This window comes from Rousettus aegyptiacus, unplaced genomic scaffold (assembly GCF_014176215.1).
Source record: "Rousettus aegyptiacus isolate mRouAeg1 unplaced genomic scaffold, mRouAeg1.p scaffold_m13_p_7, whole genome shotgun sequence".
Taxonomy (NCBI): Eukaryota; Metazoa; Chordata; class Mammalia; order Chiroptera; family Pteropodidae; genus Rousettus; species Rousettus aegyptiacus.
The window spans coordinates 23734841-23761699 of NW_023416310.1; the positions used below are offsets into that span (position 1 = coordinate 23734841).

A 26859-nucleotide genomic window follows, 5' to 3' on the forward strand; every position below is an offset into this window, starting at 1 on the left:
TCCCTGTCTGTGTCATGTTCTCCCATTTCTTGCCCATAATGCTACTACCTCGCAATGGCAATGCAAAAAAAGTGGATGCAAGATTAAACTAATGGGTTCCAGGCCCAGTTCTGCCCCTTGCTAACTTAGTCACTCACTAGGTTTCTCTTGGACTGTTTCCTTATATGTGAAAGAAGAGGTTTAACTAGATGCAATCTATGGTTCCTTCACTTCTAAATTTCAATGATTTCTCCTTTCTTGGTAGTTTGCTCTCTTCGTGCCTTTTGTCTACGTCCATTTCTCCAATTTTATTTTATGACTTTTTAATCTTTCACCTCAGTGGCACCTTTTCCTCCCACCCCACAGGTCTCCTAAACTGGAAAACTATCATCACTCTGTAATTGCAATTCCCACAGCTCTCAGCACATTGCATTTTGATTGCTCTGCCTGCATAAACTGTCAGCTACTTTCAACAGAGACTTCCTCTATTTAACCTACATTCCCAACTTTGTGACACTTAGCCTCCATTCAATAAATATCTTTTGAATAACTGACCTTTCTAACCTTCTTCTGGAGGGTCCCTTTAATCAAAGAGAATGGTCAAGAGAAGCAGCACTTTGCTTTTCTGGCCAACTCTCTTCACAAAGAGCCAGTCTTGCATTCCGTCTCTTCTGAGGTGACTTTTCTGAGCTGTAGGTCTTCACCAGTGACTCTAATTACTGACCAGCTTGCATTTTATTCACTCATAATTACAGGCAAACAACTGTACTGGACACCAAGGAATATATTCCATAACTAAAAAAGTCACAAATATGTTATCTCCATAACAATTTCATAATCTTCTATTATACAAGCCTACGAGTTCAGCCATGACAGGGCCATCTTTTCTTCATGCCTCTAAATTTCCTTCTCTATCTCTTTCCTCCCCACCGCTCAGCTCCTGATATAGTTTGGGGCATCAAATGTCGTTTAATAGATCTTAAATGAAAGTTTGTGGTTAAACCAGATCATATCAAATCTAAACTTGTACCCTCAAAAGTCATTTTATGTTGTTCTCTGTAAGAAATGTTGACATTCAGATAATGCTCCTGGCTTTAATTTATCTACATGTTCTTTTTTGAATTTTTTTTTTGGCAGGACTGTCAACAATATTTTAATTGAGGTATAATTGACATGTAATAGTGTTAGGTTACAATATAATGATTTGATATTTGTATATATTATGAAATGATGATCCTAATAAGTTTGGTAAATATCCATCACCACATACCTCCTTATAGGCATGGTGGAAATTTTTTCCTTAGGATGATCTACTCTCTTGGCAACTTTCAAATATACAATACAGTATTGTTAACTGTAGTCGCCATGCTGTATGTTATATGCCGAGGACTCATTTATCTTATAACTGGAAGGCTGTACCTTTTTGACCACCTTCACCCATTTCGCTTTAACATTTTTTTTTAGACCGTGGATATCGTTATTACTGTGGCAACACCTCCGCAGGTTCATACGAAGGCCAATCTGGAAATACTAAAGAGAGAAACTGTTTCTTGTTTGTTTGTTTGTTTGTTTTTCTACATTTCTCTCCTAAACCCACATAGGGTTTTGGCATGACAGACATTCCCTTCACACAGAGGATGTGATAAAATATAATTTGACTGCTTGAATCTGGGCGAAGGGAGACAGCCATTAGAAGAGCTTTGGGAAATAAGGAAGCGACAAGTAGGTGGCTCGACTGGGGGAACTGAAACTACAGCGACACAGATGCTAATTAACAAACCACTGCACGCTGATGAATACGGCACCAAAGGCCCATACTTAGAAAAGGTTATCGTCCAACACTTAAAATTCATGAGCTTGATCAGGGTTTGGCAATAAAAATTACTTGTCCCTTGGGCTTGACCAATTCTGCTGTGATGAAAGATACAGTAGTGGAGCAAATTTTAACTGCGGTATTGAGTTAGAAGATATTGAAATAGGAAATAATTTATAGCCTTAAGAAGCCTTAAAACCCAATTTGCCTTGGTAACTTAACAGCAACTACAAAGGAACAACAACAACAAAAAAATGTTATGGTTATATAACACGCTTTAAATCAGAGTAAATGATTATATATAAACATCGCTTTTGATAGGACTGCAAAATACCAATTCAAGAAAGACCTATAAAATTCTTCCTATTTTTGAGAACATGAGCTAAGAATGTGAGATACTTTCCTCAGAGAGAACATATCTCCTTGAAATAGTCACACTGATTCAGCTTCTGGTATTTATTTGAAATTGCCTACTGGTTGAATAAAATACCACCTGTAAGTACCCAATTGTATTTTTTTACAGGAGTGTACTCTGAATTTTTTTTTCTATTGTCGAGAAAACAAATGTACAGATTTCAGTTTCAGAAATACACTCAGAGTCACCAGAGAAATCAGGGCCTCTGCCCTGCTTCATAGCCAGAAGATAATGGATTCTTAGGCTCTTGGTCAAGAATTCCTGCTTTAGAATTAGCCAAAGCAAGCAGCTGGCCAGAAACAAAATAGAACCCCCCACAAAGATTTTTAAATTCACGAACCTTCAGAAACGTGCCCACAAAATACCACATCGGGACTTCAGTTTATCTAGAGTGAGTATGTGGTCATCAATTTAGAATACTCTAATTCTTACAGCACAACCTCCATCTGTCATCTAGCTTGCTGAGAAATGAGTTGGAGGTAGTGGCAAATAATGAGGCCGGAGAGCAGAAAGGAATAAGAGAAATAAGACGCTCAAGTTTTCGGAAGTAATTAAAATAGAAATCATCTTGCTTTGTATACAGTGGAAATTATGCATTCTGGTACCACAGCATCCAAAGGTCCCCATTAGCAGAAGTAGTAACGAAAATGTAGTTACATATGTATTGCCCCTTATTCCTGCTTTGCCTTCAACTTTGCGACTGCCTATCAACCAACCAACCAATTAAGCTGCTAATTTATTAATTCTGCTATTCCCTTTCTCTCATACCATCATCACCAAAAACGAGGTGTCGTGAGCTGTGTAAAAAATAGCCCAGTGAATAGAGCAACCCTGGGCTAAGAGTGAGAAGAGTAAAAAGGAGGAGAAAGAAAGAAAGAGAGAGAAAAGGGAGAAAGGCAATTCTGGAGGCAATGAGAGAGGAAACCTATTAAATAAAAAGTTCTGGTTTAACTTTTCAATGTCACGAGGAAAGGAATAAAATGCATGCCTCTTTTCACTAAAGCTATTAAGGCATTAAGTCTTAGAGATGGTTTGTTAGATTATCAAAGTACCCCTCTGAGGGCAATAAAATGGTGTAATGAAAAAATCAGAATATCCGCACACTAAATTATCCCAATTTACAGAAATCAGAGCAAAATCTTTCAATTTCACTTGTTACTGACCGAACCAGGATGAAATCAACATCTGATATTAGGAATCACATTGAAAGGAGTTTTATTTGGTTTGCATTAAAAGCTTTCTAGTGACCAGTAAAAGAGGCCTATATAGAGTACCAATAGTTTAATGTTTATGAACATTACAGGAAAGAACAAAACTTTGCAGTTATCTGTTTAAAAAAATAGTAGTGAAAAAGATCTGTGAGATTTTTCTACTATATAAATATAGGTATCAGCACAATTCTAACATGTCATTTTAACATGTCTTTCCATTCTTTGAACTCACTAATAATTATCTTCAATATTTGTAATATTTTCAAATTCATTTTATCATTTACAAAGCATTTTCATACATATTATTTCATGATACTCATCACAGCACTTTGATTAAGAACGATTTTCACTATTTTTTAGGAAAAGAGAATCTTAAGATCACATAACTAAATGAGCTATCCCCAAACAGCCAGCAAATGAGGTTCAAAATGAGATTTTTCAACCCCAAGAATGGTATTCATTCTCTAATACTGCAATACGGCTTCAAGCTTCATAAGTGACCTTGAAAAATAATGAACCACTTAGGTTGGATTTGATTTGGGGACCAGTCTAAAGTTGTTTGGCACTAAGACTTTTAAATAAAGTGAATGACCTGGCAAGATAATGTCATACAAAATTTTTAAAAATAGATACTATCTATGGCTCTGAAGACAATTTCCAAAGAGGAATTTAAGAAGGGTTTTGAATAATAATGGTATATTAAAACCCAGGCACACTTCAAAGGTAACAAATTTAAAATATGATAATGGCTGGCACAATATTTTGCACATTGAAGACAATAAATATTTAAGAAAAATTTTGAAGGAAGCAGTTCCATATTGAAGTACAGATAAGGTTTTCTAATAAATAATCAGTCTAATCAGAAAATTATGCATAGACATTAGAAATGTAAATTGGTACATATTCTTTTAAAAGAGCTTGGTGAAAATTATTAAGAGTCTGAACATGTCTATGTATTTTGGTCTATTTATTCCAGTTTAAGGATTTAGCCTAAAGAACTATTTTAAGATTTCAACCAAGATTTTTTTTTCAAAAAATGTTCACTATGGCAGTCGTTCTTTATGTGTAAACATTTGTATAAAGAAAAAAATATAGATCAAAAAAACAATACTAGGGGCCTCATTAAGTAATAGAGTATTTCTCAGTTATTAAGATTTTATTTTAAAGATTTTTATTTATATAAGGAATACTTTAAATAAGAGATACACAGCAAAAGCAAGAGCAAAACAAAGATTATATACACTGAAAGGTAATCATTTCTGGTTTGTGAGATTATTTACAGTTTTCTCCTTATCTTTTGAAAATATTTTATATTGGGAACATTATTTTTACACAGACATCTAAGTTAACCTGAAGTCAGTATTGTGGTCAACTTGGATTGAGTTTTTAACCATGTGTCAGGCATGATTCTAAACTTTTTACACATATTATCTCATTTACTTCTTTTAAAAATCCTTAATGTAAAGATATTTATACTGTTGAATAGATGAGGAAACTCAGGCAGAAGGACATTAAATAACTAGTCCAACATTACCTTCCAATAAGTGCCTGAGCTAGGTTTTGAACCAAACCATCTGACTCCCAAATCATGCTCTTCATAGCCATGCTAAACTGCTCATATTACAAAGGCTGCTTAGAAAGAAAGGATATACTTAAGTCATGGAGAAAGCAATCTCTGAACAACCATGACCCTTGTCTATGAAATTTATAACCCTGTTGGTGAGATGGCTTGTGATTCTGATGGTATATTAAGTGTACTTAACTTATCCTACATATAACCAGTTTATATGAATATGTTACTTCTTAATCCTGAGAACACAAAGGCTGTTTAACACAGAGGGATATTACATCCATTTATATCCATTTAGTAAGAATCCATTTATATCCACTTACAGTGTATCAGGCACTGGACTAAAGTCTGGGAATAATTAGCAAGTTCTAGCCCTCACTGACATAAATTTAACAGTACTTCGGAGGAGTCCTGCACTCCTAAATGAAGATATTTCCTAACCATGGGAAGGGAGCACTACTTTAAGAGCAGAGAAATTCAGTTTCCTTGCTAAATGTGTTCTTTTGTCACTACTGTCTGCATAGATCAAAGACAACACAGGTAATTTTCTTGTTTTTGGAAATTCCTGTTAAATTCACTGGCAAATATAACATCCACAAAAGCCACAGCTGCTAAAATTGTAAGGGCGTCATCAGTCACGATAATAAAAATACAGTATTATCATTAGAGTAACAACTAGGAAAACACAAATGTAATTTTACTACGGATGAAAACTGTTGATGGACAGTTTTTTATTATGATTTCATTTAAATGTCCTCTGAAAAGTTAGAGTCTAATTTAGAGTGGGTCTTTTTTTTCTGTCATTATTACTGATTTTCAAAATTATTTATTTTAAGAATCTTTGCAATCAGATCCCTTTTATCCTAAAAAAAGAAAAAGTTAGGGAGAATTCAGATACACTGAACACTTTATATTTGATTTACTTTACACCTTATATTTGTTCCTTCTCTCCAAATACCATGTGAGTCTCATATCAAATGCAAGTAGAAACACTCATGTCTGTACCTCGTTGCTGCTTTATGATATGCAATACCAGTGCACAACAGGATAGAAGCCAACATCCTTTAAGGAGGAACTCGAAGGCATACAAAGGTGTAAAGTACATCAAGTTTTATTCCGCCTTCTTTATTTACAAGGCAGATTTATATTTACTAATCCCTGGAAAAACAGGTGGAGAGTGTAACAGATGAAAATAGAAGAAGATGCATTATGTTCCTCTGAACTATAAGCTGATCCATTGTAGGCACACAATGTTTCACTAGGTATTGCATGTAATAATACAGATGGATTTACCACCTAATGGCTGCTAAGAAAATCCATTTCTTGAGTACTGTATTTTATACCAACAGAAAAAGATAATTATGCAAAAGAAATAGCCCAATGTTCAAATAGTACCTTAAGTATATGAACAATTTAGAAACAGAAAACAAATTACCTTGACTTCTCTAATGTAAAATTATTGTCCATGCCCTTCAAATACTTTATAAAATGAAACACAAATCAAAGTGATTACAGAACGACTAATGAGCAAAATTGCATTCTGAGCAAAGAAAACCTTTTAAGTATTGACTCTTTTGGAAAATAGTTTTGAGACCAAATACTGTATTGAGACCAAAACTTGGGAGCCATTGAGGTTCTAGTCACTGAAACAGTTAGACTATAGAGAAGCAAATATCTGTACACATCTGCAGCCATACGCAAGGTCCCACATGAGATGTAGCAACCAGGTGTGTTTTAATGTGATAGTGTAACTGATGTGTGCCTAGAGTAATGGGACCATTACATAGTGTTTCCTGTACATCTGCTGAATAACTTTAAAATCATGGTCGATTCGAATGCTCAGGTTTGTTTGTTTGTTTTTTTTTCCATTTAAGAATATATCCAGCTATAATGATTCGGATTCTGTACTTGTCATATTGATTTTTCCTTATGTTAAATTCTGTATCATTTTCACTTTGACTAATCTATAATTCCTGAGCACTTCATTAATTCAAATAGTTAATTCAATTATTTTTCTGTTCCATCCATAGCCTTATGTTTAAGTGAGGCCTTGTTTTAGTCTCTTGGAGATTTATTCATCGTTCATGAACTTTTGTAATTCCTCCCCACCTTTTTTTAAATTAATATGTTTCATCTGTCATATCTTTATGATGAGACAATACATACATGATAAAAAAAACATACAGCTAACTTGATTAAAAATGAGTTAGTTTATGCCTAGAGATCAATATATTGTTCCTTCTACTCCTACACAGCCATCCTGAAAAATACTATAGGTTAAAGAAAGAAGGCAATGATATATATTTATTATAGGACAATACGTATCCATTTGAGAAAACCCTTTGCAGAAGGTAATATTGGAGAAGGGATATAGGCAGATTTGTGTCATCTGGATACTGAAGTGCATGGATTACTTGGCTCAGATAGTTGTTATAGAAGGGAATGAAAGTGTATTTAAGGACAGGGCCCTGAGGAGTGTCCACGGAATGCATGAAGAAGGCTGATGGGGATTGTCTAAAGCAACACAGTAGCCTAGATACACACCAAGCATTTCTCTGGTCTTGGACAACAATGGCTAAGAGCAAGATAAGAAATATAAGGTCACGGAATCCCAGGAGGACATAACACTGCTGAATGATTGCATTTTTGAGCTGGAAGGCACATCATGGATTCTTTTTTTTTTTTTTTAAGACATAACTGGTAACTCTTTGAAAGCTGCAGAGACAACACTACACTTAAAATCGCAAAGATCTGTTTCACCTGCAACTCTACAATTTTCCTGAAGACACAGAAGAAAAATCAATTGTTTAACCCATATTAAAGAGAGAGAAAAAAAAAAAAACACCAATAGCGAATAATTGGAGTTGTGGTTTAGGCATAATGGATTCCCTCTCCTATTGCCTCTAATTAATCCCTCATAGATGTCTCCATTCCAGCAGACATGTTTACTAGCCAAGTTGTGCTAAGATGATTTTTGCATGGCTTCATTTAAAAAAATGGACAGGGTGTGGGTACATAAAGCAAACAGATAGGAACATCAAACACAAAGTCTTTCATTTCTGGTGACTACTGCTCTCATATTAACAAGTATCTTCAACAGAAAAGCAATCTCTACTTTTCCGAGACAGCACACACAATGAGGGTAGTTAACATCAGGATGACTCTGCCACATCTCCTAATTATGATACACTGCAGAGGCAAGATGCAGAACACAGGGCATTGAAACACAACACTTTTTCCCTCCTTGGACAAACAATTTAATCGAGGTAGACTTTTGTTAAAATACTCTTCAAAAGGATAACAAGAGAAAGAAATGCTGTGACAGGTTTGTGGGAGCTGAAAGTGGGTACCTAGCCAGGCAGCTTCTCCTTAGTTTCACCTGCTGATAGCATATGATAGAGATGCAGGGTAAGTCCCAGACCCAACAACTACACCAAACCTGGTGGAGTGTCAAGATTACCAGACCAGGTGTCAATATTATTGGTTTTTAGTTTGGCTCTGCCATTAAGAACAATTTTTTTAATCCTTTGAACTTAAGTTTCCCCATGTGTAACGGCTTCATTGCTTCCTTCTTTCTCTTTGCTATCTACTCCAAAATCACTTGTTGAGCTCCTCCTAGATATTAATCACTGCAGTGGTCAGTCCCCCTGCCCTAAAATAGAAATGCTAAGGCCTGAAAGAGTTGGTGTGAAGATGAAATAGAGCCCTAGGAACATTGTCAATAGCATAGTGTTATGTAAAAGGAGAAGCCTTATCTCAGACCCCTCCTGTGTTCCCTGTTAGCGCTAGGTCCCTGGTCCCCACAGGATATCTTGTTCTCCTCCCTTCCCCACCAAAAAAATGACTGCATTGATCGGGCAAACTCTCAGCAGCATCTAGTTAGAATTCTGATTGTTTTCTGTAGCTATCATTTTTACTAGACTAGTATAAGACAACTAAATACTTTGAGTGCCCCTAAATACAAGTGTGTGCACAAGCACACACACACGCATGTACATATGCACTCCACCATCAGAATCACAAAACTCGACAATGTACTTTCTTTTAAAGATAAGAGGAAAAGACCCTGCGCTAATTCCCAGCAAGCCTAGATCAGACTTCAGTGAACAACCATCTGGAAAGTAACCAAAAGGCAACAAAAACAATTAACATTTACTGAGCACTTAACTATGAGGCAGGTGCTGGCCAACTGGATTTAATACTTTGGAATAGATACAATTATCCTCATTCTATGGAGGATAAGACTGAAACACAGAGAGGTTAAATAATTATGAATTTATGCAATTTATGAGTGGCGGAGGAATAATTTAACCCCCTGCTAGTCTGGCCCCAGGTCCTGGGCTCTCAATTATCTTTACTGAAGAATGTGCCTCTGGGTGCCTGCAACAACTGTCACAAAGCCCATCCACTACCTTAGCACTTGTGCTAAGTAAGCACTTGACTTCATAAGGTTGTGATTTGTGTCCACAATGAATATCTACCATTCATTCTTATTCTATGTGTAAGTTTGGAAAGCAACAAATTTAAAATGAACATAACTAGAGTCAGGCACACCAACAGCCAGACTATAAAAAAGGAAAATACACATTTTAAAATATATATTACATATATAGTATATTAAATACAAAGACACAAAACAGTAGGCTAGAAGACTGGAAAACTTTACTGTAGGACTCCAGGCCCATAGCCACCTCAAAATATCTCAAGGGCTTCCTATGCAGAAAGTGATCACTAAGCTAAGAACCGAACAAAAAGATTAATCTAAGAGAATATAGTTTATAATGATTATGAAGTCATGAAATATTAAAAAGATGATCCTTCCCAGAAAAAGTTCCGTTCCAGAGAATATTCAAACAGCTAAGTTTTACAACATTTTTGTTCTAAGCAGTGCCAGAGAAATGAAGATAATATTCTCTGTATTATTATTTTATTATATCTATTTTTATATGCATAACTACATTTATATGTTTATACTGATTACGTTAATACTGATTAATTATTCTTCTTAACATTCTACCATTCTTTAGACTATATGTAGGTCAGATGAATCACTTTCTGTGATTTAAAGCTTCCTAGAACTCACCCAGATAGAGTTACCTTTTCCATATTGACAACACCCCCCTTCCCACCGCTTTCAGTCTTTCCTTGGTAATCTGTCTGTCCTCCTTCAACATCGTGCCCAGATATTCTGGGATGCTGAGCTGAGATCCTGAAGGCACCAAACCCCATTTGCTTGAATTCCCAGCTAGATAGCGCCAATATCTGTAATAGCTTTGTTTATTTATGCTCAATAAAATCATATCATTTAGAGGAAAGACTCAGACGTGAGCAACATAACTTCTCTTGGGCTAGGAAACACTGGAAGACAGGCAGCTGCTCAGATTCAAAATCAATGTTGCCACCTTTCCCTACTTCACATCCCTCTGAGTTCACTATTGCTATAAACAATTAATCAGATTTGAATTATTCCCAATCTCTACTCTAAGAGGGCAGCCAAATGGTGATAGGAGCCATCTGGGGATGGGGACAGGGAGGGAGGAGTTGTGCAGTTCTCATCTGGGGAAGAACAGGCACACAGAGTGGGTCGAGGTTGCCAGAGGTGCCCGGCGGCGACACTGATATCTCATCACCATTCGTATTCAGCCCAAACACCATTCAGGAGCCCCATCAGGAGTCAGTGAGAGAATCATACCAAGGAAGGCACAGAGAAGCTTCAGGGGTGGCAAAACAGTCACTTGGATATATGACCCAATATCTGTACACCCACCTCCTGAAGTAGAATATGAGGTTCTCCATGGTAAGGCCTGTGTCTTAGTCACCACTATCCACGCTATCAAACCTAGGAAGATTCCACAAGCTTCCTCTGGCTCCTCAAACACACTTAGGCAATCGTTACATACATTTGATTTCAAGGATGCAATTGCTATTTTTAATAAAGCAGTAGCCTGAGTGAGGCCCGTGTTTATTTTCTTACTCTCATACTGTCTTTTGTTTGCTTGAGCAAAAACTTGGACTAATTCCAGGCTTCACTTCACTTTAGTAATAGCTGAAATCTAATCAGGACTGTATTTTTAGTCTCCTGTCTAGTCCCTCTGCCTGCCTCCCTTCTTCCCTTCTCCCTCTTTCTCCGGCTACCCCCTCCTCCCTTTTCTTATTTTCCCTCTGACCTCTCTTTTTCCCCTTCTCTCTCTCCCTCCCCCTCTTTCCCTCTTTCAGCTAATACACAAATCCCACACACATAGACATACACACTGAACTGAATAGCTCCTTTAAAAAACTGTGTCAAGTTAAGAAACATTTAGTGTGTGAGAATGAAAGCCATCCTTTGGGAATTGTTTTTGTTTTATTGTGCCCTAAAAATTAAACTCTATGTAAATAGATGTCTTAACTTTACCTTGGTAAATAGCGTGTGTGTGTGTGTGTGTGTGTGTGTGTGTGTGTGTGTGTAAGAGAAAAGTTCTCTGTTGAAAGGGAATGGCTGGAGGCTTCTGTTAAAGGTTATAATTAATCATATTTATAAACATAGCAACAGTGAGTTTACTCCAAACAGACCAATAATTCACCTGCAAAAGTGAAAAAATAAAATAAAACTACTTTACTCAAAAAATCAAACGAGTTACAAACACTCTTATATACTGATTTTGTATTGTGTATGCAACTTATCGTTGGATTTTAGGTAGAAGTTTTGGTGTCATTCTCATTTTCTAGAGAAAAAGTAGTCCAGAATTGGATTTGCATTTTTTTTTAACATATCAGAAATTCCATTTGCTCTGTGTAGGTTCATATCAGATAAACTGCCTTGTGGGTCACTTATTCTAAGGAAACCTCCTAATCAAGAATCCTTACAGTTAATGACCTCCAGGAGCCGATAGTATAATTTTTAAACTTCTCGGTAGTGCTCACACAAGGTAGCAAGCATCCTCTAGCACAGAGTCTCTGTTGTCATTAATTTACATTATATTGTAATATTTATTAAAAAGATAGACCAAGAAACTACTATTTTAAGAATGGAGAAAAGCTGCATTCATTATTCAGCCATATAAGGAAGTTAAAACGATGCAGGGCCAGTGCAGGCAATGACAAAAAGCTACTGAGAAAGAAGTTTCTTTTTTTATTTAGGAACAAAGGGAAATAAATAGTATGAAGAGAAAATAATAAATGATTATACAGGTCAGGTACATGGAGGGATTACATCATTTAGCATTTTTCTTGCTTCTCAAACTCAGTTAATCATGGCTTTTCTAGAGTGTGGGTGGGGTGCAATGCGGTTCAAGAATTCCTGGAAAGACAGATGACTGCTCTGGTTTCTGTTCTTCTGCATGAGCCATGTTTCAGTCAGGGTCACAGCCTCAGAGGCTGCCCACACGCTCATCCTGGCCTACGAAAGGCATTTGGGGGAAGAATAGCTCCTCATGAGGCATCATGGATTTTACAGTCAGGCAGTCCTACTGATAAAGTCTACATCCATCCTCATCAGCTGTGTGATGCGAAGAAAATTAGTTGCTCTCTAAGCTTCAATTGTTTCATCTGTAAAATGAGTATAATAGCACCTATCTAATACAGTCGTTTGGTGATTAAATCAAATAAATATTGTAAGAAAAACAGCATGAAACCTGGTTGTCAACATACCTGAGACCACTACCACCTTTACAATCATCACTCCAACACCACCGCCATAAAAAATACCACCACTTCCAACATCAAAACCACAACTACCACCATTATCACCACCACCTCCCAAACCAGCACTATCTACCACCACCACCACCAGAATATCCCAAACCACCACCTCCAACATTGCCATCAGCACTGCGGTCACCACCAATATCATCATCACCACCATCACCACCATCACCATCACCACCACCATCATATCAAAAATCACCTTCACCAACACCATTACCACCACCATCACTACCATCACAATCTCTACCACTCTCATCCTCATTTTACAGAAGATGTGAGCTTAAGTAACTTGCCGAAAGTCACAAAGCTAGAAGAGGAGAGTGGAGTTCAAACTTGGGTGTGGAATCCAAGTTGAGGGATCCAAGTTGAGGGCTCCTCCTACGTCCACCTTTATCTCAGGGAGTCCGACATGGGGAAGTTTTGTGGTCTTGGTTTCGAGGTTCACTACAGGGTTTCAAGGGTACCCAGAACTTCAGATCTCTCCTACCTAAGCCTAAGAAAAATTGTACCTGGAAATAATATATCTTCAGGCCATTTCATTCACATATAAATTATCAGGTTTAATGAAATTTCCTTGGTTGCCCTGGTATTGTTGAAGACCAGCTGAAAGGCAAGGACCCAAGTTCTGCCTTGGCTCTGTTTTTGCCCATTGCCTCCATATCTTCAACTCAAAGAATAAAATGCCTATTCCCCAATCTCACCCTATGGAGACCATTGTAAGAAGGAAAGAAAATGTCATGTAGCACACTAGTCCTCAGGAGAAAGGCAGGAAATCAAAAGGCGTTGTTTATTTTGCCTGGTTTTCCAATGAGACAACTGTATAGGCCTCTGAATAGAATAAGCCCTGGCTGGCTCAACCTTTGGCAAATAGATGGGCATTACGTAGGCAGTATGTCGAGCCAGGAGAGGAAGCAAAGGAGATTTCCTTTCATTTTGCCCATATTGTTGATGGCTTGCTTTCTCTCCTAGGACCTTCTTCAGGCCAGGGCAGAAAGTGCAAGGCAGTGTGAGAAGCCAGCAGTTAAACTCCACTACCTGCCACAGCGGCGGGTCTGCTCCATCAGCACCATCTATGGGGCTCCCCTCAGCTGGCTTCTCCAAGGTGGTTATAAAAATCATCTTTAGCACCACTGACCCACCTTACGTTTGGCTGTCCTCCCTTCTGTTCTGGTCACCTGGCCAAAGACACTTCTATTCTACTGCTGCAAGTATAACACTTGGTTGCATGGCATTTAAAATGTAATACAGGGCCTAATGGCTTTCCATTCTAAAGAATCTTCAATGAATGGATTTCAGTAACCATGAGAGAACATGATGGAGATATTTTATAAGGAAACCTCTACAGTTATCAAGATATTGTAACCCATAGGTGATTTTCTACTTCTAAGCTAATAAGGACAGAACAGAATAACAACAAATAACCCTATTACAGGTGTCATATCCTCAAGGTTGCTCCATTCAAAAGAACTAAGCATACTTAAATCTCTCTCCCTGGGTCACCAGTGTCCTCAGCAAAGAAAACCAAAGAAAGTCTCATCGTGCTTCACAATTTAGTTTAAAATATGCTCAGGGTTTACCAAGATGGTGGCAATACACAGGTAACTGAGAAAATGGGGTGAGAGTGGGAGGTAAACCGGGTTACCTCAAGCGGGTACAGAATCAAAACCATTCCTTGAGACCAAGGACTAATTCACAAAGTACAACATAAAGTACTGACAAAATTTTACTAGAAATCTTGTAATTCTTCTTTAGAAACTACAAGCGGCAATGTGGTACAGTAGGGCAAGCACATAAGCGTTTGTTTTTTAAGTCGATCAGCTATTTTATTTATTTTGTTAATGCTTATATTGTCGTAGTAAAAACATTTAACATGAGATCTAGCCTGTTAACAGACTTTTAGGTGTACAATACAATATTGTTAACTACAAGCACGATGTTGGACAGCAGATCTCTAGAACTTATTTATTTTCGCATTACTGAAACTTGGTAATTTCAGATAACTGTTGATTAGCAACTCTCCTTTTCTCACTCCCCCTGCCCCTGGCAACCACAGTTCTGTTCTCTGCTTCTATGAGTGACTATTTTAGATACTTCCTATAAGTAGAGCCATGCAGTATTTGTCCTTCTATAACTGGCTGAATGGAATACATGCTCAAACTAATTTAAAAGATGGTTTAAAATTCCATTAAAAAATAATAAATGTTCAATGAGTCTTTCATTACAGTTGATAACCGCCCTGTCTATTTAATGAAGTTTTACCAAGATGACTTCATCTTAAAATGTGCATTATACTTTTCTTCCATATTATGCCTTCTGTCCTTCAAAAGCAAACACAAATATTTTGTCCAAAATTAGGGCTTCTCCTACAACTTACACCATGTGTACATAATGATGTTTGCACTTAACAAAATATGATTTATCTCATTATCTCCCATTTTAATTTATAAGAAGTATGTTTCCTTGTTTCCTTCATCATGAAGAGCCCAGTGTTAGGCACAAATTAGAGCTTATTAAGTATGTGCAGATTGGTTGGTAAATTCTTCTTAGCCCTGAACCAGTGAAGTATTTAGCCCTCCAAGGAACGGCCTTGAATGATGACTCAGAAAAGAGTCCATATTTTAAACACTTCAGTATGTCTAAACTATGAAATCTCCTCATTAGCTAAGTTAATTTTTTTTTACATAACTATATTATAACTCCAAATTCTAATTAGCTATGGGAAAATGAGATTACAACAGCAAACATGGCAATCTGGTTAATATGGTAAACAACCCTTATGTATGTAATCAATTTAGGCTCCTAGCAGTAGTGAACTCAAAATCATAAATGTTTTTTGGCTCTTACTCTGTTTTATTTTTATAATAATTATGCATTCATAAAGGCATATGCACTTATAAAAACATTTCTTGTTAGTGACAGTTTAGATTTGCATATAATACTATATATGGTTTGGTTCCAAGAAGAATAGCTACTCTAGTCTGAAAAAAATAATCCACCAAAGTAGAAATTCATTAAAATCCTAAAATTATTCCATTTAAATTTCTTACATTAGCATATTACCTAGGAAAATTTTATGTCAATGTAAAATATTTTTTAATTTTATTTAAATAGGTTAAATGTTAGCAGGCTAAATTTAATAAGCTAAATGTAGCAGGTAAAATTCTTCTGCCATAAAGTAAATCTTTACTGTGTTGGACTCAGGTAGCATGTACTAACAGCCTTTCTTGTCTAATGTTATTTTCTCTAGTATTTTTCATCATTACTTGTTCCCCCAAACACACATAATTCTTCTGATCATTTCAAATTTTCTTAATATTTTTGTCTCTTCCTTTAATTTAACAGCTGGCTGCCTTCTTGTATTTGTTCTATTCTCAGAATTGAATTGCCTTCTCCTATAGCTAAGTCTTTAATCCTTGGAATTCTATGGAGCAAAAGAATATTGGTAATATAAATAACAAACATAAATTACTTATTTTCCCTGGAATGTAATAATTCCATAAAACCTACATAAAAATGAAATTTTGTTTCTTTTCTATTTCTTGTTCCAAAAAAGTAATGTGAATATTTAATATCAAATAGCTATATTTGTTGAGATGCCCTGCATATTGTATTTCCTAGTTAATGAAGTTACAATCATACTTGAAAATGTAATAGTTTTTAAAACAATATTAATATTGGACAGATTCATCGTTTAATAAATTATGCAATGGCTAGGAACCCCCAGTAAACTGATTTGCTAAACAATATATTATATAAACTTTCCAACCTACATACTTTGTTTTTCAATTCTACATTTTAAATATATAATAGTGAATGCTCATGATCTTTGAGTTGTCTTCCAAAATTGATATTAAAGCTGGATTACAACTAAGTACTATAATTAAATTTGATTTATATGTATATTAGTTAATTAACCTTAACATTTTCTGGCCAAGCTAATGTTAGGTCTTGGAAGCCCAAACAAGATTTTGTAATAATCATTACCACTAAAGTAGCATCATCAAAGAACAACTATTAGTAGCACTGAGACTTTGTGGGTATCACCTATCCCACAAATCAAATGAGCATATTCTTAATTTATTTTTTATTAGTTGTTAACATTAGACAGAATTCCCTGTTGAAAATCAAGATTAGCTGGCACAGATTTACTACTTGTCATTGATTGAGTTTATATAAATGTATGTGCTGTTAACTATATCTAATGGGTTTTCCATTAAACGCATTTTATTAGAGACTATATCCATCACTTATCATAATCAGTATGATCTGAAATATAGACTTTGTTGTTTAAAAAGGTCAAATTGACACATTTTATAAACAATATAAATGTCTAACCAATATAACGTATCCTTGAAACTACTAAGAAAATTTTTTTAAAAAGTCAAACAAATATTTAAATTCCTTTATGTAAAAATATAGATGAATAGGTACAGATATACTTATAAATTTCAATGACTTCTTTCACACTAAATATAAGATCAAAGATTAGGAATCTCTCTTGTTCTTAAAACCAAAGAATCAATAAAGCTGACTGCTTCTCGATCTCCATCCCTGATCAGACTGGACCCTATTTTTACCTTGGTTAATGGTTTCTTAAAATTAGATGGTCTTTAAAGTCAGGCTTTTCCAGGAATCTCTTTATGATACTCTAGGAAGATCATAAATTCAGGTTTTATGTACAGCATTAAAGAAACAAAAAAAAAAATTTTTTTTAAGTATTTAATAGAGCCAGCGGTGTCAACAGTCCCACCTCTGTATTGCAGGTTTTTAAGAAAGTATCTCTTGAGATTAACTATGTAACTGGATAAGATAAAAAATTCATTGTTAAGATAAATTGGGTTGACTCTACATGGTTCAGCTTCACTGCATGATGATCTCTCTCTCTCACTTGGATCTGACTGTGGACCTGATACTGAAAATGACTACCAGAAGACAAAAAATTCCACAGAAAAAATAGAATAAGGCACCATTGATAATATTTTGTTTTCCTAGATTATGTTTGAATCCTTCGTGCCTAGTCACCCAAATAAATTTCTTCAAGCAAAAGATCAATTAAACATCTATGAAGCTCATCAGTAGTAAAACTATAATGAAACTTAAAATTAAAATTCTAAAAAGAAGAAAAAATGCAAGGCTGTAATTATGTCCCACTTATAAATAAAACGTTTTGCCATTTTTTTAAATTTCATATCTCAACTTAGCAAATAAGATGCATTGAGTTTCTAAAACTAAGAACTGGTGATTAATCTCGAATAGTACCAAGAACACGAATACAGAGATGCCATGCTGATAATGTCACCAATTCTTACCACTTTTCACAAGATATATAAATTTCTGAAGCTGGAATTTGGCAATATTCCTTCCTTGGCAAAAATTAAATCAATTTAATGGCACAGGGTGAATGTTTTAAATGGAGTTTGGCAGAATAAATCATTCCATCAAATTACTCAGTCTCCTCCTCCCTCCTTCTTTTACACTATGCCCCGAAGAAGGTTATTTATTTATGGTTTGGTAAAAGTCCTGGACAGCACAATAAGTAGGCAAAGCCTCTCAAATAAACACGCACAGAGCCATAATTAAGAGAAAGCAAGACCAAATTTTCATGAGAAAATATCCTAAGTAAAATGAATAAACAAAACAGAACACTAATTTGGTTATACTTAGGGGCTACCCTTGTGAGTTCATTTACTAACATGTAATACTCCTTTAATTGCACGGAGTACACTTTTACGTGGATTATAAGTGCCAACTAATACAAGGGGGTTCAATAACCAAAATGATTAGAAAACATAATGAGAAAGAATTCCTAGCAAAGGAACAGAGTTTATATATTAACGTGAGCAGAATCACATTTGATGCAAGGCCTTTGGGAAAATCTTTCCTGGAGTATGCAGGATATTTATTTGCTACTATATTACTATCTTTCAGTCAAATATGTGTCCAAACAAAACACATCTCAATAAGTGAAACATTAACAACATAAGAACCAACATAAAATATTCATCAAAAGCTACCACCCCATCTCTGTGTTTGTTTTCCCGACACTTTTGGTAGGAGAGATTTCATCTTGGAGAGAATGTACTTGCCATTTGACATATCACAAGGCATTTACACAAGAGTTAACCATTTATAGAATAAACTATTTTTATATTTTTCTTCCTGATATTCCTAAGTTGCCAATGATTCAACTAACATAATGATTCATTTTATTGTCTCTTGTTGCATTGCAGATATTGGAAAGTTTCCTTTCTTCCTTCTTTCCAGTCTGGGCATTACTCATTGAGTCAAATTTTCAGGCTTGCTTTTGGTGAGTGCCATGCCTTTCCCAGGAGAGGAAAGAGAACTAGCTCTCCAAATAGCAGCTGTTAATGGAAAAATCAGTGCACAACCAGGCACTCTGTGTTACCACACTGTCGAGTGTCACTGTAAAGTGGCAATAAGAAGGGTAAATTGTTCCCCACTTCTTTTCTCTGACCTGTGCCCTGTCAGCTTGGATGGTTGGACAGAATCTTATTTCTCTCATCACCACTATATCGGTAGGGTAAAAGGGTTTGTTTAATTGTGTAAAGTAAAATCGGACTGGAACTAAATAAGACATTAACATAAAATTGAAAAGGCAGGATTGGTCATTAAGTCATAATCGAGCATTAGAATTTAAGTAGAAACATTATCTTCTATTGTCACAAAAACACAGTGTCAGATAAAAGCAGCAGAAATGACTTCGGTGGGCCCTGGTAACCAGGACATTCTTTTCAGAGGTGTTTCATTTTTGGGCTTTCCCAATTTGTACTCAGTAATGAAGTTAGGGACTAGATGTAGTGTTTTAAATATTCTCTTTCTGTGTGTATATTATGTGATTAAAAACTAGAATACAACTTTTTCAACCCATCATAAGTGGTTTGATAAATTTTATCATTAGACTCAATCTATTCTAATCTATAATGTACTTAAAACATGCAAAAGTACAAAAGTAAAAATAAAATCAAATTAAGATCTCTGAGTATAGAGCATATCGATGGTACAGGAGCGAGGACTGAGATGAGACAGTGGTCTTGTATAGTAACTATTCCATTCCTTGTATGCCATTTAGTTTTTTAAAAATGCACTCATTCTCACATCCACAAACGCACCCAACCACACATGTATATAAAAAAGGAACTTACACAATTTCATCGTTCTGGAACTCGAGCTCTCCACAAGTGTCCTCAAAGTCCTCTCCTCCACCTCTGGCGGTCCCTTCAATGGTTTTATAGGGAACGATAACATTTCCTCGAGCTCCAGATGTTCTCAATACTTTCACCTCCATGATGCCAATGCTCTCACTCACATGAGTCACAGGTTCCTCGAAAGTAAAGATGCCTGCGTGGTCATCATCAAAAATAGTCACGGTGGCAGTGGAGGGAGATCCGAGGCAAGCGAGTGAAGAAATGTGATTGGCTTCCAGTATGCCGTCTTCTGACGCCTCAGAAGACACTTTGACATTGCTGAGATGCACAAGGAAATTTTCATCCTCCTCAAAGATATCATCATCAATGATGCCAACTCTGATTTCTTTCTGGGTCTCACCAGGCTTAAATACCACAGTTCCTTCAGTAAATTCATAATCAGATCCAGCATTGGCTGTGCCATCCTCGGTTCGGAAGTCAACAAACACAGTGTTGGTCAAATCACCGCCTCTGCGGATAATAGTTAGGGCTACAGTACCACAGTTCTCCAGACACTGGTATGTTCCTTGTTCAAAGAAGATCTTACTAACAGGGTCATTTTCAGTCATTTCAGTGTTCACCTCATGCATGCTGACAGCCTTCCTGGCTTGGTCAGCCGCATGCCTCTTTAAAATGTTGCCAGCTCCAGTCATCAGGCGAGTAGCTTGAATGCGGTAAAATGCTCGACTTTTTTGCTGCTGACTTAGGACTTGGTAGTTAGCTAATTCTATTAATTGTTCTATTTCTTTCTCTGGATGCTTCTGCTTGAGTTCCTTTAGAATCCTAGCCATTTCTCGCCTAGCTTCTTCATCATCCTGGTCCCTCTCATCGACCTCCAGAACCAGAGCTCCATCTAAGAAATTGTCAACATGGGAATTAACAACTTTCCCATCCATTTCAATTTCAGTCTTGGAAGATGGCCTGTCTCCTTCATGTTCGATGATCATTCCCCTCTGCTTGCCTGCCCGATACCTCTTATAAACATACTTGTAAAACAGAAGCCTCCGGTCTGCTACCCAAGCAAACACAACACAGATGGGAAAGAAGAAGAAAGTAAGCAAACCTTCCCAGACCTCCACGACCCCAGGAGAGATGACAGACAAAATAATGTAAAGCCAGGTATAGGCGAAGATGCTCCAGGCTGCCGTCACGAAGAACACACGCAAATGCTTTATCTTCCTTGTCTCTCCATCGGGGACCACGTAGACACAAAGCGCAATGATGATGAACATATTGAATGCGGCACTTCCCACGATGGTGCTTGGACCGAGGTCTCCAGCAGTGAAGTTATGGCCACATACTTCAATTACTGAAAGGAGGATCTCTGGAGCAGAGGATCCCAGGGCCATCAAAGTCAAGTTGGAAACTGTCTCATTCCAGATCCTCACGGTTGTCTTCGTGGTCTCTCCATTGGGTTTCTTTATGGTTATTTCTTTTTCTTGGGATGTGATGACTTCTATAGAGGACATGAACCGGTCAGCAATGATAGAAACTCCGAGAAACATGTAGACCATGGCCACAAAATACACAGTAGCTCTAGCAATTTTGTCCCCAAAGGAAGGGTCCTGGGGCTCCCAAATGGGTAAAATCACCCCTCTCTTGCAGTAATATGAGCCGGTACACTCGCCAGTTGCATTGCCTTCTCCTTCCATTTCTGTCTCAGCGCTGATATGGTCCACGTGGGAAAATAAGAGAGCCATGATGGCTAACAGGTGAAATCCGAGTGAAAAGGTGGGTGAGAGATTTACTTGCAGCATGTTGTACAATGGCAGATTTCCAACTGTCCCAACCTACTGGTAAAAATAAGATGGGGGTTGGGTGGGAGAAAAAAAATCATATCATGAGAGCCAGATCCAAAGCATGACTAATTATGTATTTTTACTAATTTTCCCGATGATTTGCTTATATTTGACAATCACAAAGTCAATGGGTGGATCATTATTCTAAGAATCCATCTGTGATTAAGTAATCCTTTGTAAAGTTTCCAACTTGACCTCTCCACGTGTGAATTTTCTATATGGAGTCCCGTTCACTAGACAATGTGCACAACTGACTTATTGGAAATGAACAGTTCAATTATAGCCTTGCCTAGTCACATGCACATTTATGCCCATTAACAGCCAATATGAAAAAAAAAAAAACTTTTGAAGCATTAAATAGTTTCTCTTTGTTGCTGAAGCAGATTTTCTTTTAAATTTTAGTTAGTATGATTACCTTCCAGAAACTGTTTCATTGTCAAAATCACCTTATTAACATTGCTGCTCTGAAGTTCAGACTTTAAAAATCCTACCAATACAGGTCCCTGTTGACAATCCTAAATTCTGCAGCACACCCTACATAGCATTTCATGAAATCATGTCATTTGCTCCAAACCTAATTGGAAATACAGGGAAATCTTCATACTTGCCTGCAATCAAAGCTCAACGGTATTTGTACTTGAGGAAAAAAAAAAAAAACTGCTGTAATGCAATATTTCCACACATTTAGTACCACTTTTAAAAGCATGTTTGATGAGAGCACATTTCCTCCTAATTTTCAGCAAGCCCAGGTCTCCTGCTTCATTAGCATCCGGGCATCTGGTTCTTCAAGCACAGTTCTTCACATCTGTGCACAGATCTCGCCTGAGAATCTGCAGGCTGTCCATAACAGGAAAGGAAGATAACCAGGCCCAAGTCTGGCCGTGTGTAAGCCTTTTGCCTGGCAGGCTGTGAAATCAGTGTTACCAGCCATAAAATGTTCCTTCTCGTGTTGATGTCATACTTTCCACGGTCATTCTAAAACACATCTTAGTTCTACAGAGGGTTCAAGTGACCAAAAAATGCAGGAGCAATAATTCCACCTAAATTAGCTCATGTGGCAGAATGACAGTGACCACAAAGTAACATATGATGAAGGGCTGTAGGCAATTAGGGTTGCCGCAACGGAGTCACTGAGCAGCACAAAGCTTGGAAAGCAAAGTGGTGGACTAAGCCACCATGGTCCCAAGTTTGCACACCAGCTTAGGCAAAGCTCTGCTCGGATCTTACATCACCTCTGCCTCCAGGGCTTGCTGGGGTGCCAGAGCAGAGGAGGATCTGCTCCCCATCAGGGTCACTCTGGTCTGAAAGGCCAGTTATGACATCAGACAAAGTGCTGATAGGAAGGAGTCCTGAGTCAGAACATAGTCTTGTGGCCCGATAAAAAGTTAAAAGTAGAGCTGGATTAGAGCCTTTCACAACCTCAGGCTATCTGAGCATCTCCACCCCCCCCGAACCCCCCCCCCCTCCATTCACCTACTTTCTCTGGCCCATGCTTGCTGCTGATGACCTATACTGGAAACTGCGCCAAGACCTAGGAGAGCGCCCTCCGGACCCAGCACATTCTGGCAGACCCTCAGAGAGCCCACAAATGCCTAAAGCCCTTAATAGCTCATCACTATTAGGAGATAAGCTTTGACATTTTTCCCATAAAGAAGACACAGCAGAGGGTTGTGGTGCTAGAATTCCATTCTAAATAAAAGGAAAAAAATAGAAGCATATTTTCAGAATATGCAAAAGTTCATGGTCAATGTTCTGCTTATTTGGCCATCGCAGGGCTTGAGCGGGTTGTAGCATCTCTGCTTAAAACAAGGTGACATTGAACCAGCCTGTAAGAGCAGTGGAAGGTCTAGTTCTAACTCCCTTATGCATGCATTTATTCCACAAATATTGGAGTGCCACCTAACATTTATTTCTTAATGACCTGCTAAGCTTTCTTCTAGGTCCTGAGAATTCATCAATCAATAATAAAAAAAAAAAAAAAAAAAAAGTGCCTGTCCTCACGGACTTTATATTCTAATAGAAGAAAACAAACAAATAAATACAAAGGTTAGATGGGAAAAAGTGCTGTAGTGGGAGGAGGAGAACTATAAGGAGGACAGGGAGTCTACGTGCGTGTGAGTGTATACATGTGTGTGTGTCAGTGTGCATACACACAGCATGCAGCATTTATACTGGATGGTTAAGGGAGGCCTCTCTGATTAGGGGATATTTGAACAAAGTCCTGAAGGAAGCAAGAGACTAAACCTTGGGGATGGTATGTGCAGGGAGAGAATTCCAAGTAAGTGCAAAGACCCTGATGGGACTTGTGTTTTGCATTGTCTGGGAACCACAGAGAAACCAGGGTGGCAGAAGGGCAACGAGCAAGGGGAGCAGGGCTCAGAGGGGACGGATCGTGCGGGCCATTGAGGTCATCCATGTAAGGCACTGACTCTGGCTGTGAGGAAGATGGGAATCATAGGGAGGTTCTGATCAGAGGTGTGATATGGACTGATTTTCCTTTTAAAAAGGATCTTTCTGCTGGTTCACTGGAGAATAGACTATAGGGGCAAGGGTGGAAACAAAAAGACCAGAAAATCAACTCATATAATAATGTGCAAAAGTAATCTTAGAGAACTATTGAACTTGAGCTTGGACTAGCCTATTGGAAAACCTCTTGGATTCCATACAAGGTAAGGAGGGCCTGGGTGGTAAAAGTCCCATAGAAAGTTTGCAACAGCTTGGCTTTTATCTTATGGATTAGAGACTCAAACAGGCAAACATCAATAGTTGTGATGTAACATGTAAGCTGGCATATTCCTAGAGACAGATGCCTTTCACTCTCCAGCCTTTTAGCAATTACCTGGCAACCTCTTCCTACACACACTCTCAGAGTAAACTCTGAGGTCAGCCAACAAAAAGCCCTGCCCCAACTCACATCTCACAACATGTTCTTACCTAAAAGGGTACCAGGTATCCAAGGGTGGGTGAAGAGGTAAAAAGTCCATCATCATCATCAGAGAAAAAGGAAGAGTGCTTCTGAGGTTAACTCAAAAATATGACAATTATATTCAAAAGGTGGTAGGCACTATTATAACTTGTAAAATCAATTCTGATATACTTTATTGGCAACAAAGCAACTGGAAAAAACTATCTGGATTTCAGCTTCTTTATTAAATTAATACTAAATCTCAATGTTGATGAGAATGTGGGATAGGTGTTATCTAGATAAGAGTTCCTTCTTCATTCTTTTGTCTCCAATCTTTCAGGGTCTTTCCTTTGTCATTGGATTCAAGCAGAGCGACTTGAGCTTCCCCACTATCTCCTCAAATACATATTTCCAAGAAAATTAAGCAGGAAATAGAGGCTGTTGATATGTTTGTCTGCTGGCTGGCTTTCTTATATTCTTCCCTGATCTACTGAACTCTGTAACAAAGAGTAGGCTGATTTTCATGGTGGTTTCAGATCAACTCATACATCTGTGGCCAGTTCTTGCTTAGGAATAGCTATTAAATTATCCAAATGAGTCTTCAGCACAGTATCAAGAATATCCCAAAGATCTTCTGCTCACTATTTATTTTAAAAGAAGCCAAACAGCTCCAGCACCTACAGATTACAGACCTGAATGGCACTGACAAAGGATGTGGAAAAGATACCCAACTGAGTAAGCCAAGCTGCCTATGTTGAAGGGAGAGGTCATAGGACTGGAAACACATACCTGCAGACAGATCTTTATCAAACTGCCTGTATAAAGAGTAAGGAAGAGAATCCCCCAGCAGAGGCCTGAGTAGTGAGGCTGCAGAGCCCTGGGCTCCTTGTGAGAAGCTATAGCCAGTTTTGACTACCAAGGAGAAACTGACTCAGAGAGAAGGAATACCTCTGGCACTCCCACCAGTCCAGTGCAGGAGGCTGCCTAAACTCATTCTGATGATTGGCAGCTGGGGTTAGTCCAAGGAACTCCCTGCCTCTCTTTTATCAGGACCTGGAATTCCCCTCTATGTAATTCTTGCTGACTGAAAGCCTCAAAGCTAAGAAATTAATCTGTTTCTAAGGCAATATTAAAGCAACCACAAATTCTTATCCACTACTATAGCAAGCACTTCCAAATGCTTCTAGACAATGAGATGATGCCAGAGCATGACTTTCCTTATCTGACCATCCACCTAGGCTGCCAATTACTGTTCTGGTCTCCAACCTCAGGCCTTTAGGCCATGACACACTTCAAGAAGGAGTTCGGTGTCCACAGTAACTCTCTGCTATTACCTCCCCCCGCACCCCCAAGGGGACCTTTTCCTCTTTGCTGCCTGATAAATTGGAACAAGACCTCTAAGGGACAGGCAGTGACAGGTCATATAAGGAGCTCAAGCCCTTTCTGCTTGAACTTGGAGGACTAGAGCCAGAATCCTGTCCCACGTTAGAAAACACCCACCTCATTCATCAAAAAAAAGAAGAAAAAAAAAACAACTGGAGTAAGAGCCAGGCGACGTGGCCAGAAAAGGAAAGATGGATTTAAAATTTAGGATAATGAAGAAGTTATTAAAAAGTCATGAGCTGTGCCCCTTGGCCCTGTCCCCTACTTTGGTTTTCTACACAGAACTTTCTACTTCGTATGTGCTATACGATTTACTTAATGGTTCTGTTTACTCTCTTTCCCTCTCTAACAGATGTAAACTCTGTACGGATAGGGATTTGTGTCTTTTTTGTTCACTGATATATCTCCAGTTCCCAGAGCAGAGAGCCTGGCACATAGAATATGCACAGAACCTGCTTGTTGAATGAATAAAATCATTGAGATAGGGTCATGTGCTGATTCACCAAATCTTTGATAGCGAATCAGAATTTGGGAGCTAGGCCTGGGCATCTGCATTTTAAAATGTTCTCTATGTGAAGTGGATGCCCCTAAAATACGCAGGGGCCAGTATCACACTGAAAAACCAATGTCAGTGTTAGGTGGAGAAGAGGAAACGTGATTTCGGCTCATAGTCAGAGAACTTCAGACTGGAAAAACTGATCTCCAGCATAGCAAGAGGGGCTGGGGTCCTGTATTTCCCCCAGCATCTAGGGGTGGGTCCTTCCACAAGAGGCTTGACTTGCTAATTTCTCCTGGAATGCCAAGATCATGTGCTTTGTTGAGAGGGTCCTGATATTTCGGACATTCTCAGCAAAGCATATCTTTTCCTTTCAGTACAATAAAAAGATGTCTAG

The 26859-nt window shown here is 37.8% G+C and overlaps 1 protein-coding gene across 25 annotated transcripts in view; it reads right to left on the bottom strand.

The window, feature by feature from the left end:
• The window catches only part of SLC8A1 (solute carrier family 8 member A1), a 338333-nt gene that overhangs the window by 254154 nt on the left and 57320 nt on the right, over window positions 1-26859 (bottom strand). For 16 of the 25 annotated variants that reach the window (XM_016141925.2, XM_016141944.2, XM_016141923.2 and 13 more), the window contains exon 2: window positions 19838-21672. In XM_016141925.2, coding sequence (XP_015997411.1) covers window positions 19838-21636 — 1799 coding nt within the window. In that variant the 5' untranslated portion in view covers window positions 21637-21672. The remainder of the gene's footprint in view (window positions 1-19837; window positions 21673-26859) is intronic. The other 9 variants (XM_016141927.2, XM_016141926.2, XM_036225105.1 and 6 more) reach the window with 1 other exon arrangement.